The sequence below is a fragment of the Somniosus microcephalus genome, chromosome 24, assembly GCF_052327205.1.
Source record: "Somniosus microcephalus isolate GS21.2 chromosome 24, FLI_Smic_1.0, whole genome shotgun sequence".
NCBI classification, from domain to species: Eukaryota; Metazoa; Chordata; class Chondrichthyes; order Squaliformes; family Somniosidae; genus Somniosus; species Somniosus microcephalus.
The window spans coordinates 66,588,015-66,602,345 of NC_141010.1; the positions used below are offsets into that span (position 1 = coordinate 66,588,015).

The following is a 14,331-nucleotide window of genomic DNA, read 5'->3' on the forward strand; positions in this document are numbered from 1 at the left end:
CCCCACAGTCTCTTCTAAATCGATGTAAGGAAGGTCAAATTAAAATGAACCTGCAAAGTGCTGTTCAGTACCCAAAACTCCTTCACACAGCGTTGAATCTCTCCAGAAGTCTCTCTCTCACGAGGAATGCGTGGTACAAAAAATGTTGGCGACAAAAAAAGGCAGGAAGCGTTCGCCTTCAAATAGCGCTCCCCCAGTCCCTTCCCGACTGCAAAACGCTCCCCTCAACCTGTCATTGCTAGCGGCAGGCAGTAAGGCAGGGGGCGCCACTCAATATCCGATCTGGGGCACTACCGGGGTGTTGCGCACTCAACTGACGTCACGATCTGTGGGCGCAGGAGATTGGGGTGGGTGGAGTTTAGCGCCGCCGCAAAATGTCTGGTCATAGAGTCATAGAGTAATACAGCACGGATAGAGGCCCTTCGGCCCATCGTGTCCGCGCCGGCCATCAAGCCCTGTCTAATCTAATCCCATATTCCAGCATTTGGCCCGTAGCCTTGTATGCTATGGCATTTCAAGTGCACATCCAAATGCTTCTTAAATGTTGTGAGGGTTTCTGCCTCCACAACCCTTTCAGGCAGTGAGTTCCAGACTCCAACCACCCTCTGGGTGAAAAAGTTCTTTCTCAAATCCCCTCTAAACCTCCCGCCCTTTACCTTGAATCTATGCCCCCTAGTTATTGACCCCTCTACTAAGGGAAAAAGCTCCTCAGCATCCATCCTATCTATGCCCCTCATAATTTTGTACACCTCAATCATGTCCCCCCTCAGCCTCCTCTGCTCCAAGGAAAACAAACCCAATCTGCCCAGCCTCTCTTCATAGCTGAAGCGCTCCAGCCCTGGTAACATCCTGGTGAACCTCCTCTGCACCCTCTCTAACGCGATCACATCCTTCCTGTAGTGTGGTGACCAGAACTGCACACAGTATTCCAGCTGTGGCCTAACCAGTGTTTTATACAGCTCCATCATAACCTCCTTGCTCTTATATTCAATGCCTCAGCTAATGAAGGCAAGTATCCCATATGCCTTATTTACCACCTTATCCACCTGTCCCGCCGCCTTCAGGGATCTGTGTACTTGCACACCCAGATCCCTCTGACCCTCCGTCTTGCCTAGGGTCTTTCCATTCATTGTGTATTCCTTTGCCTTGTTAGTCCCCCCAAAGTGCATCACCTCGCACTTTTCCGGGTTAAATTCCATTTGCCACTGTTCCGCCCATCTGACCAACCCATCTATATCGTCCTGCAGACTGAGGCTACCCTCCTCGCTATTTACCATCCTACCAATTTTTGTATCATCCGCGAACTTACTGATCATACCCTTTACATTCATATCCAAGTCATTAATGTAGACCACAAACAGCAAGGGGTCAATTTTGCGAGCGCCGCAAACATCAGCCCGAGGGCACTAACGGGAGGCGCAAAGTAACCGAATTTTTCCCCCTGAATGCGTTACGTGAATTAGGGTCCTACACTTGTTGTAAGGCCTTTTCCAATTCTGGTCTGTTCCAGCACCGAACTCGTCCTGGGCTGGGGCTGTCTGGTCATGTGACACTAACATGGGCACTGGCAGAATGGGTGTCAGGGGAACAGGCAAGCTGTCACCTTGAGAGAGGACAACAGGTGCCTCTCCCGTGGAGCCAAGGCCACCCTCCTGGGACTGGAACTCAGCAAACCTGGAGCTCTGTGTGAGAACAGAGTGTCAGCGTGAAGTGACGCTCTGGAAACCTCTGTCAACACTGGCCCCAGAGCCAAGATGGCAACTGTGAGAGCTCAGGAGAGGCTCCATCATGGTGGGCACTGTGGCGTTAATGGAGCTGGCCAGTCGCTCCATGTTGGACAAAATGGTCTCCATGCTCCGTGTGAAGCCCCGACACCAGTTGGAGTTGGACTCCTCCATACGCTGCGACATTGTGTGTAAGTTCGCTGGCAGGCTGCTGGTCGATGTCCATCAATCTTCTTCAGTAGCCTGGATCCTCGAAGTCAAATATCTGAGTCCTCTGCAGCAGAACTAGCACGTGATCTCACCCTGCAGCGAGCTGGCACCTGTAGCATCCTAACCTCTGCCCCAGCTCCCGCACACTTGTGGTCAGTGATTCACCACTCGAAGACCCCCCTCTCCCCCAGCCTAGGGTCTAAAGAAGACATGGTGCCAGTCTCTGAGTGGGTGCATGCAAGGGTCAGATACAGTAGACATGGTGCCAATCTCTGAGCGGGTGTATGCAAGGGTCAGATACAGCAGACATGGTGCCAATCTCTGAGCGGGTGCATGGGAGGGTCAGATGCAGTAGACATGATGCCAGTCTTTGAGCGAGTGCATTGGAGGGTCAGATACAGTGACAGTGCAACTTCAGGAAGGCTGGCCTCCTCTTCCTCCAGTGACAGAGGGCCATCCACATCCTCAGCACCTGAGAGGAGGAAAGAGAGGGGCAAGGGTTAGGCTTTAGTGTGAAGGGGGGAGCAGAGAGAGATGAGTGGCTGGGGAAAGCGCCTGCAGTTTATCATACAGAGAGTGTGGGGTGAGAGAGAAGTGAGAAGGGAAACAGAGGATGAGGTGTGAAGAAACCCTGAGTCGTCTCCAGCGTTTCCCCTCCACACGGCCATGACTCTACCCCACCCCAGACTGTCATCATCGAGGGGAGAGGGTGGCAGACAGTGCGGGCTCCTCCTGTGCCAGCCTCCTGTCTGGAGTTGTGGGTGACCTTCTCCTGCCAGAAAGAGGGGAGTGCATTAGTGAGAGTCTGTGAGGTGTCCAGAGAATGTGTCTGTCATGGTAGCGTATCCGGTATGCAGTGTGTAAGGTGTGAGGTATGGGAAAGTGCGGGTTGTAATCGTGGTGAGTGAGTATGAGGAGTTTAATGTGGTGCAGTGATTGTAGCAGAGTGAAGGCCAGCGGTGGGGAGTGTTGTGAGTAGTGAGGCTGGAGATGGTGCAGGTGTGAACAGAAAGTAAGGGAGCAGTTTTGACAACTCTGGTGAGGTCATTTAAGTTATTCTGGCATTTCAGCTAAGCTCCTGGTATAGAATCAGAGGATCTCACAGCACAGAAGGAGGCCATTCGGCCCATTATGTCTGTGCCGGCTCTTTGGGAAAGCGATCCAATTAGTCCCTACCCTTTCCCCACAGCCCTGCAAACTTTTCCTTTTCAAGTATTGATCCAATTCCCTTTTGAAAGTTATTATTGAATCTGCTTCCACCACCCTTTCAGGCAGTGCATTCCTGATCATAACAACTCACTGCGTAAAAAACATTCTCCACATCCCCCCATGGGTTCTTTTGCCAATTACCATAAATCTGGGTCCTCTGGTTACCGATCCTCCTGTCAGTGGAAACAGTTTCTCCTTATTTACTCTGTCAAAACCCCCCATAATACTGAACGCCTCCATCAAATCTCCCCTTAACCATCTTTGCTGTAAGGAGAACAATCCCAGTTTCTCTAGTGTCTCCAGAGAGCCAAAGTCCCTCATCCCTGTTCCCATTCTAGAAGCCTTGTTCATACAATTATCTTTTTCTGTGATTTTTTTTTAAATGTTGCAATATTTATTTAATTAATTGATGTTTATCATTCAGGACCTTATTGCAATGCATCGACTGATCTGATTGGAACGTGTTGGCACAAAAGCCCAGTCGGACAACTTGTGGCAAGACCCTGTCCAGAATACTTCAACGGAATCCAGTACAACACAACAAGTAAGCACTTTGTCTCAGTATTGATCCGCGCGTGGCCTGGGGAATGATACCTTACAAAGGGGGACGAGGGAAGGGTGGGCACATGACATTCCAAACCTGCCCAACCTGGCATGAGACCTATCACTGCTGCCACCTCGGGAGAGAGTGTCTGTAACACGGAGCCCAGTCAAAACATAATGTATACTGTCAGGGACTGCGTACAGTCAGGGACTGCGTACAGTCAGGGACTGCGTACTGTCAGGGACTGCGTACTGCCAGGGACTGCGTACTGCCAGGGACTGCGTACTGCCAGGGACTGCATACTGCCAGGGACTGCGTACAGTCAGGGACTGCGTACCGCCAGGGACTGCGTACCGTCAGGGACTGCGTACCGCCAGGGACTGCGTACCGCCAGGGACTGCATACCGCCATGAACTGCGTACCATCAGGGACTGCGTACCGTTAGGGACTGTGTACTGCAACGAACTGTGTACTGACAGTTACTGTGTACTGTCAGGGACTGTGTACTGTCAGGGACTGTGTACTTTCAGGGACTGCGTAATGTCAGGGTCTGCGTACTGTCAGTGACTGCGTACTGCCACGGACGGCGTACAGTCAGGGACTGCGTACAGTCAGGGACTGCCTACAGTCAGGAACGGCGTACAGTCAGGGACGGCGTACCGTCAGGGACGGCGTACAGTCAGGGACGGCGTACAGTCAGGGACGGCGTACTGTCAGGGACTGCGTACTGTAAGGGACTGCGTACTGTAAGGGACTGCGTACTGTCAGGGACTGCGTACTGTCAGGGACTGCCTACCGTCAGTGACTGCGTACCGCCAGGGACTGCGTACCGTCAGGGACTGCGTACGGCCAGGGACTGCGTACCGCCAGGGACTGCGTACCGTCAGGGACTGCGTACCGCCATGAACTGCGTACCGTCAGGGACTGCGTACTGTTAGGGACTGTGTTCTGCAACGAACTGTGTACTGACAGTAACTGTGTACTGTCAGGGACTGTGTACTGTCAGGGACTGTGTACTGTCAGTGACTGCGTACTTTCAGGGACTGCGTACTGTCAGGGACTGCGTACTGTCAGTGCCTGTGTACTGCCACAAACTGTGTACTGTCAGGGACTGCGTACTGTCAGGGACTGCTTACTGTCAGGAACTGCGTACTGTCAGGGACTGCGTACTCTCAGGGACTGCGTACTCTCAGGGACTGCGTACTCTCAGGGACTGTTTACACTCAGGGACTGTGTACTCTCAGGGGCTGTGTACTTTCAGGGACTGTGTACTGTCAGGAGATGTGTACTGTCAGGGACTGAATACTGTCAGGTACTGTGTACTGTCAGGAACAGTGTACTGTCAGGGACTGTGTATTGTCGGGTACTGTGTACTCTCAGGGACTGCGTAATGTCAGGGTCTGCATACTGTCAGTGACTGCGTACTGCCATGGACGGCGTACAGTCAGGGACTGCGTACAGTCAGGGACTGCCTACAGTCAGGAACGGCGTACAGTCAGGGATGGCGTACCGTCAGGGACGGCGTACAGTCAGGGACGGCGTACAGTCAGGGACGGCGTACTGTCAGGGACTGCGTACTGTAAGGGACTGCGTACTGTAAGGGACTGCGTACTGTCAGGGACTGCGTACTGTCAAGGACTGCCTACCGTCAGTGACTGCGTACCGTCAGGGACTGCGTACCGTCAGGGACTGCGTACGGCCAGGGACTGCGTACCGCCAGGGACTGCGTACCGTCAGGGACTGCGTACCGCCATGAACTGTGTACCGTCAGGGACTGCGTACTGTATGGGACTGTGTACTGCAACGAACTGTGTACTGACAGTAACTGTGTACTGTCAGGGACTGTGTACTGTCAGGGACTGTGTACTGTCAGTGACTGCGTACTTTCAGGGACTGCGTACTGTCAGGGACTGTGTACTGTCAGTGCCTGTGTACTGCCACAAACTGTGTACTGTCAGGGACTGCATACTGTCAGGGACTGCTTACTGTCAGGAACTGCGTACTGTCAGGGACTGCGTACTCTCAGGTACTGCGTACTCTCAGGGACTGCGTACTCTCAGGGACTGTGTACTGTCAGGAGATGTGTACTGTCAGGGACTGAATACTGTCAGGTACTGTGTACTGTCAGGGACTGTGTATTGTCGGGTACTGTGTACTCTCAGGGACTATGTACTGTCAGTTACTGTTTACTGTCAAGGACTGTGTACTGTCATGGACTGTGTCATGTCAGGGACTGTGTACTGTTAGTGTCAGAGATTGTGTACTGCCATGAACTGTGTACTGCCAGGAACTGTGTACTCTCAGGGACTGTGTATTGTCAGGAAGTGTGGACTCTCAGGGACTGTGTACTGTTAGGAACTGTGTACTGTCAGGGACTGTGTACTGTTAGGGACTGTGTACTGTCAGGAACTGTGTACTGTCAGGGACTGCATATTGTCAGGGACTGTGTTATCTCAGGGACTGTGTACTGCCACGAACTGTATACTGTCAGGAACTGCATACTGTCAGGTACTGTGTACTGTCAGGGACTGCGTCCTGTCAGTGACTGCATACTGTCAGGGACTGCGTACTGTCAGGGACTGCGTACTGTCAGTGGCTGCGTACTGTCAGGGACTGTGTACTGTCAGGGACTGTGTACTGTCAGGGACTGAGTACTGTCAGGGACTGAGTACTATCAGGGACTGTGTACTGTCAGGAACTGTGTACTTTCAGGAACTGAGTACTGTCAGGGACTGAGTACTATCAGGGACTTTGTACTTTCAGGGACTGTGTACTGTCAGGAACTGTGTACTGTCAGGGACTGTGTACTGTCAGGGACTGTGTACTGTCAGGGACTGTGTATTGTCAGGGATTGTGTATTGTCAGGAACTGTGTACTTTCTGGAACTGTGTACTTTCAGGAACTGAGTACTGTCAGGGATTGTGTACTGTCAGAAACTGTGTACTGTCAGGAACTGTGTACTTTCAGGAACTGAGTTCTGTCAGGGACTGAGTACTGTCAGGGACTGAGTACTGTCATTGACTGAGTACTGTCAGGAACTGTGTACTGTCAGGGACTGTGTACTCTCAGGGACTGTGTACTGTCAGGGACTGTGTACCGTCAGGGTCTGTGTACTGCCATGAACTGTGTACTGTCAGGGACTGTGTACTGTCAGGGACTGTGTGCTGCCAGGGATTGTGTACTGCCGTGAACTGTGTACTGTCAGGAACTGTGTACTCTCAGGGACTGCATACTGTCAGGGACTGCGTACTGTCAGGGACTATGTACTGTTAGGGTCTCTGTACTGTCAAGGACTGCGTACTGCCAGGGACTGTGTACTGTTAGAGATTCTGTACTGTCATGAACTCTGTACTGTCAGGGACTGTGTACGGTCAGGGACTGCGTACTGTCAGGGACTTTGTACTGTCAGGGACTGCATATTGTCAGGGACTGATTACTGTCAGGGCCTGCATACTCTCAGGGGCTGTGTACTGTCAGGGACTGCATACTCTCAGGGACTGCGTACTGTCAGGGACTATGTACTGTTAGAGTCTCTGTACTGTGAAGGACTGCGTACTGCCAGGGACTGTGTACTGTTAGAGATTCTGTACTGTCATGAACTGTGTACTGTCATGGACTCTGCACTGTCAGGGGCTGCATACTGTCAGAGACTGAGTACTGTCAGGGACTGCGTACTCTCAGGGATGGCGTACTCTCAGGGACTGCGTACTGCCAGGGACAGCACACTCTAAGGGACTGCGCAATGTCACAGACTGCGCACGCACAGGGACTGCGTACTGTCAGGGAGTGCATACTCAGGGGCTGCATACTGTCAGGGTCTGCGTACTCTAAGGGACTGCGTATTCTCAGAGACTGCATACTGCCAGGGACTGCATACTCTCAGGGACTGCGCACTCTCAGGGACTGCATACTCTCAGGGACTGCGTACTCTCAGGGACTGTGTAGTCTCAGGGACTGTGTACTCTCAGGGACTGTGTACTTTCAGGGACTCTGTACTTTCAGGGACTGCGTACTGTCAGGAGATGTGTACTCTCAGGGACTGAGTACTGTCAGGGACTGTGTATTCTGAGGGCCTGTGTACTGTCAGGAACAGTGTACTGTCAGGAACAGTGTACTGTCAGGGACTGTGTACTGTCAGGGACTGTGTACTGTCAGGTACTGTGTACTCTCAGGGACTGTGTACAGTCAGGGACTATGTACTGTCAGGTACTGCTTACTGTCAAGGACTGTGTACTGTCAGGGACTCTATCCTGTTAGTGACTGTGTACTGCCCGGGACTGTGTACTGCCATGAACTGTGTACTTTCAGGGACTGTGTACTGTTAGTGTCAGGGACTGTGTACTGCCATGAACTGTGTACTGTCAGGGACTGTGTACTGTCAGGGACTGTGTACTTTCAGGGACTGTGTACTTTCAAGAACTGTGTACTCTCAGGGACTGTGTACTGTCAGAGACTGTTTACCCTCAGGGACTGTGTACTGTCAGGAAATGTGGGCTCTCAGGGACTGTGTACTCTCAGGGACTGTGCACTGTCAGGGTCTGTGTACTCTCAGGGACTGTGTACTCTCAGGGACTGTGTACTGTCAGGAACTGTGTACTGTCAGGAACTGTGTACTGTCAGGGACTGTGTACTGTTAGGGACTGCGTACTGTCAGGAACTGCATACTGTCAGGGACTGTGTACTGTCAGTGACTGCGTATTTTCTGGGACTGTGTTATCTCAGGGACTGTGTACTGCCACGAATTGTATACTGTCAGGAACTGCATACTGTCAGTTACTATGTACTGTCAGGGACTGTGTACTGTCAGGGACTGCGTACTGTCAGGGGCTGTGTACTGTCAGGGACTGCATACTGTCAGGGGCTGTGTACTGTCAGGGACTGTGTACTGTCAGGGACTGCATACTGTCAGGGAATGTGTACTGTCAGGGACTGTGTACTCTCAGGGACTGTGTACTGTCAACGACTGTGTACTGTCAAGGACTGTGTACTGTCAGAAACTGTGTACTGTCAAGGACAATGTACTGCCACAAACTTTGTACTGTCAGTGACTGTGTACTGCCACGAACTGTGTACTGTCAGAAACTGTGTACTGTCAGAAACTGTGTACTGTCAGGAACTGTGTACATTCAGGAACTGAGTACTGTCAGGGACTGAGTACTATCAGGGACTGAGTACTCTCAGGGACTGTGTACTGTCAGGGACTGTGTACTGTCAGGGAGTGTGTACTGTCAGGGACTGTGTACTTTCAGGAACTGTGTGCTTTCAGGAACTGAGTACTATCAGGGACTTTGTACTCTCAGGGACTGTGTACTGTCAGGGACTGTGTACTGTCAGGGACTGAGTACCGTCAGGGACTTTGTACTCTCAGGGACTGTGTACTGTCAGGAACTGTGTACTTTCAGGAACTGAGTACTGTCAGGGACTGAGTACTATCAGGGACTTTGTACTCTCAGGGACTGTGTACTGTCAGGGACTGTGTACTGTCAGGGACTGTGTACTGTCAGGGTCTGTGTACTGTCAGGGACTGTGTATTGTCAGGAACTGTGTACTTTCAGGAATTGTGTACTTTCAGGAACTGAGTACTGTCAGGGATTGTGTGCTGTCAGAAGCTGTGTACTGTCAGGAACTGTGTACTTTCAGGAACTGAGTACTGTCAGGGACTGAGTACTGTCAGGGACTGAGTACTGTCAGGGACTGAGTACTGTCAGGGACTGTGTACTGTCAGGGACTGTGTACCGTCAGGGTCTGTGTACTGCCATGAACTGTGTACTGTCAGGGACTGTATACTGTCAGGGACTGTGTGCTGCCAGGGATTGTGTACTGTCGTGAACTGAGTACTGTCAGGAACTGTGTACTCTCAGGGACTGCATACTGTCAGGGACTGCGTACTGCCAGGGACTGTGTACTGTTAGAGATTCTGTACTGTCATGAACTGTGTACTGTCAGGGACTGTGTACGGTCAGGGACTGCGTACTGTCAGGGGCTTTGTACTGTCAGGGACTGCATATTGTCAGGGACTGATTACTGTCAGGGCCTGCATACTCTCAGGGGCTGTGTACTGTCCGGGACTGCATACTCTCAGGGACTGCGTACTGTCAGGGACTATGTACTGTTAGAGTCTCTGTACTATCAAGGACTGCGTACTGCCAGGGACTGTGTACTGTTAGAGATTCTGTACTGTCATGAACTGTGTACTGTCATGGACTGTGCACTGTCAGGGGCTGCATACTGTCAGAGACTGAGTACTGTCAGGGACTGCGTACTCTCAGGGATGGCGTACTCTCAGGGACTGCGTTCTGCCAGGGACAGCACACTCTAAGGGACTGCGCAATGTCACAGACTGCACACGCACAGGGACTGCATACTGTCAGGGAGTGCATACTCAGGGGCTGCATACTGTCAGGGTCTGCGTACTCTAAGGGACTGCGTATTCTCAGAGACTGCATACTGCCAGGGACTGCATACTCTCAGGGACTGCGCACTCTCAGGGACTGCATACTCTCAGGGACTGCGTACTCTCAAGGACTGTGTACTCTCAGGGACTGCGTACTCTCAGGGACTGTGTACTTTCAGGGACTCTGTACTTTCAGGGACTGCGTACTGTCAGGAGATGTGTACTGTCAGGGACTGAATACTGTCAGGTACTGTGTACTCTCAGGGACTGAGTACTGTCAGGGACTGTGTACTGTCAGGGACTGTGTATTCTGAGGGCCTGTGTACTGTCAGGAACAGTGTACTGTCAGGAACAGTGTACTGTCAGGGACTGTGTACTGTCAGGTACTGGGTACTCTCAGGGACTGAGTACAGTCAGGGACTATGTACTGTCAGGTACTGTTTACTGTCAAGGACTGTGTACTGTCAGGGACTCTGTCCTGTTAGGGACTGTGTACTGCCCGGGACTGTGTACTGCCATGAACTGTGTACTTTCAGGGACTGTGTACTATTAGTGTCAGGGACTGTGTACTGCCATGAACTGTGTACTGTCAGGGACTGTGTACTGTCAGGGACTGTGTACTGTCAGGGACTGTGTACTTTCAGGGACTGTGTTCTTTCAAGAACTGTGTACTCTCAGGGACTGTGTACTGTCAGAGACTGTTTATCCTCAGGGACTGTGTACTGTCAGGAAATGTGGACTCTCAGGGACTGTGTACTCTCAGGGACTGTGTACTGTCAGGGTCTGTGTACTCTCAGGGACTGTGTACTCTCAGGGACTGTGTACTGTCAGGAACTGTGTACTGTCAGGAACTGTGTACTGTCAGGGACTGTGTACTGTTAGGGACTGTGTACTGTCAGGAACTGCATACTGTCAGGGACTGTGTACTGTCAGGGACTGCGTATTGTCAGGGACTGTGTTATCTCAGGGACTGTGTACTGCCACGAACTGTATACTGTCAGGAACTGCATACTGTCAGGGGCTGTGTACTGTCAGGGACTGTGTACTGTCAGGGACTGCGTACTGTCAGGGAATGTGTACTGTTAGGGACTATCTACTGTCAGGGTCTGTGTACTGTCAGGGACTGTGTACTGTCAGGGACTGCGTACTGTCAGGGGCTGTGTACTGTCAGGGACTGTGTACTGTCAGGGACTGCGTACTGTCAGGGAATGTGTACTGTCAGGGACTGTGTACTGTCAGGGACTGCGTACTGTCAGGGACTGTGTACTGTCAGGTACTGTGTACTCTCAGGGACTGTGTACTGTCAGGGACTATGTACTGTCAGGGACTGTGTACTGCCACGAACTGTGTACTGTCAGGAACTGTGTACTGTCAACGACTGTGTACTGTCAGGGACAATGTACTGCCACAAACTTTGTTCTGTCAGTGACTGTGTACTGCCACGAACTGTGTACTGTCAGAAACTGTGTACTGTCAGGAACTGTGTACTTTCAGGAACTGAGTACTGTCAGGGACTGAGTACTATCAGGGACTGAGTACTCTCAGGGACTGTGTACTGTCAGGGACTGTGTACTGTCAGGGACTGTGTACTGTCAGGGACTGTGTACTTTCAGGAACTGTGTGCTTTCAGGAACTGAGTACTATCAGGGACTTTGTACTCTCAGTGACTGAGTACTATCAGGGACTGAGTACTCTCAGGGACTGTGTACTGTCAGGGACTGTGTACTGTCAGGAACTGTGTGCTTTCAGGAACTGAGTACTATCAGGGACTTTGTACTCTCAGGGACTGTGTACTGTCAGGGACTGTGTACTGTCAGGGACTGTGTGCTTTCAGGAACTGAGTACTATCAGGGACTGTGTACTCTCAGGGACTGTGTACTGTCAGGGACTGAGTACCGTCAGGGACTTTGTACTCTCAGTGACTGAGTACTATCAGGGACTGAGTACTCTCAGGGACTGTGTACTGTCAGGGACTGTGTACTGTCAGGAACTGTGTGCTTTCAGGAACTGAGTACTATCAGGGACTTTGTACTCTCAGGGACTGTGTACTGTCAGGGACTGTGTACTGTCAGGATCTGTGTACTGCCATGAACTGTGTACTTTCAGGGACTGTGTACTGTCAGGGACTGTGTACTGCCAGGGACTGTGTACTGTCAGGGATTGTGTACTGTCGTGAACTGTGTACTGTCAGGAACTGTGTCCTCTCAGGGACTGCATACTGTCACGGACTGCGTACTGTCAGGGACTATGTACTGTCAGGGTCTGTGTACTGTCAAGGACTGCATACTGCCAGGGACTGTGTACTGTGAGAGATTCTGCACTGTCATGAACTGTGTACTGTCAGGGACTGTGTACTCTCAGGGACTGCGTACTGTCAGGGACTGAGTACTGTCAGGGACTGCATATTGTCAGGGAATGAATACTGTCAGGGCCTGCATACTCTCAGGGACTATGTACTGTCAGGTACTGTTTACTGTCAAGGACTGTGTACTCTCAGGGACTGCGTACTGTCGGGGGCTGTGTACTCTCAGGGACTGTGTACTCTCAGGGACTGCGTACTGTCAGGGAATGTGTACTCAGGGACTGCGTACTGTCAGGGAATGTGTACTGCCAGGGACTGTGTACTGTCAGGGACTGTGTACTGTCAGGTACTGTGTACTCTCAGGGACTGCGTACTGTCAGGGAATGTGTACTGCCACGAACTGTGTACTGTCAGGAACTGTGTACTTTCAGGAACTGAGTACTTTCAGGAACTGTGTACTTTCAGGAACTGAGTACTATCAGGGACTTTGTACTCTCAGGGACTGTGTACTGTCAGGGACTGTGTACTGCCAGGGACTGTGTAATTTCAGGAACTGTGTACTTTCAGGAACTGAGTACTATCAGGGATTTTGTACTCTCAGGGACTGTGTACTGTCAGGGACTGTGTACTGTCAGGTACTGAGTACTGTCAGGGACTGTGTACCATCAGGGTCTGTGTACTGCCATGAACTGTGTACTGTCAGGGACTGTGTACTGGCAGCGACTGTGTACTGCCAGGGACTATATACTGTCAGGTACTGTTTACTGTCAAGGACTGTGTACTCTCAGGGACTGCGTACTGTCAGGGGCTGTGTACTGTCAGGGACTGTGTACTCAGGGACTGCGTACTGTCAGGGGCTGTGTACTGTCAGGGAATGTGTACTGTCAGGGACTGTGTACTGTCAGGGACTGTATACTGTCAGGGACTGAGCACCGTCAGGGACTGTGTACTGTCAGGGACTGAGTACTGTCAGGGACTATGTACTGTCAGGGACTTTGTACTCTTAGGGACTGTGTACTGTCAGGGTCTGTGTACTGTCAGGGACTGTGTACTGTCAGGGACTGTGTACTGCCATGAACTGTGTACTGTCAGGGACTGTGTACTGTCAGGGACTGTGTACTGCCAGGGACTGTGTACTGTCAGGAACTGTGTACTCTCAGGGACTGCATACTGTCACGGACTGCGTACTGTCAGGGACTATGTACTGTCAGGGTCTGTGTACTGTCAAGGACTGCGTACTGCCAGGGATTGTGTACTGTGAGAGATTCTGTACTGTCATGAACTGTGTACTGTCAGGGACTGTGTACTCTCAGGGACTGCGTACTGTCAGGGACTGTGTACTGTCAGGGACTGCATATTTTCAGGGAATGAATCCTGTCAGGGCCTGCATACTCTCAGGGACTATGTACTGTCAGGTACTGTTTACTGTCAAGGACTGTGTCCTCTCAGGGACTGCGTACTGTCGGGGGCTGTGTACTCTCAGGGACTGTGTACTGTCAGGGACTGAGTACTGTCAGGGAATGTGTACTGTCAGGGACTGAGTACTGTCAGGGAATGTGTACTGTCAGGTACTGTGTACTCTCAGGCACTGTGTACTGCCACGAACTGTGTACTGTCAGGAACTGTGTACTGTCAATGACTGTGTACTGTCAGGGACAATGTACTGCCACAAATTTTGCACTGACAGTGATTGTGTACTGCCACGAACTGTGTCCTGTCAGAAACTGTGTACTGTCAGGAACTGTGTACTTTCAGGAAGTGAGTACTGTCAGGGACTGGGTACTATCAGGGACTGAGTACTCTCAGGGACTGTGTACTGTCAGGGACTGTGTACTGTCAGGGACTGTGTACTGTCAGGGACTGTGTACTTTCAGGAACTGTGTACTTTCAGGAACTGAGTACTATCAGGGACTTTGTACTCTCAGGGACTGTGTACTGTCAGGGACTG

At 51.4% G+C, this 14,331-nt stretch overlaps 1 protein-coding gene across 1 annotated transcript in view; it reads left to right on the forward strand.

Annotated features, from left to right (window-relative positions):
- Positions 1 to 1,788: 1,788 nt before the first annotated feature.
- The window catches only part of LOC147101517 (corticotropin-releasing hormone receptor 1-like), a 663,409-nt gene continuing 650,866 nt past the window's right edge, over positions 1,789 to 14,331 (forward strand). Inside the window, exons 1-2 of the mRNA XM_085966027.1 lie at positions 1,789 to 1,915; positions 3,556 to 3,687. Coding sequence (XP_085822153.1) covers positions 1,789 to 1,915; positions 3,556 to 3,687 — 259 coding nt within the window. The remainder of the gene's footprint in view (positions 1,916 to 3,555; positions 3,688 to 14,331) is intronic.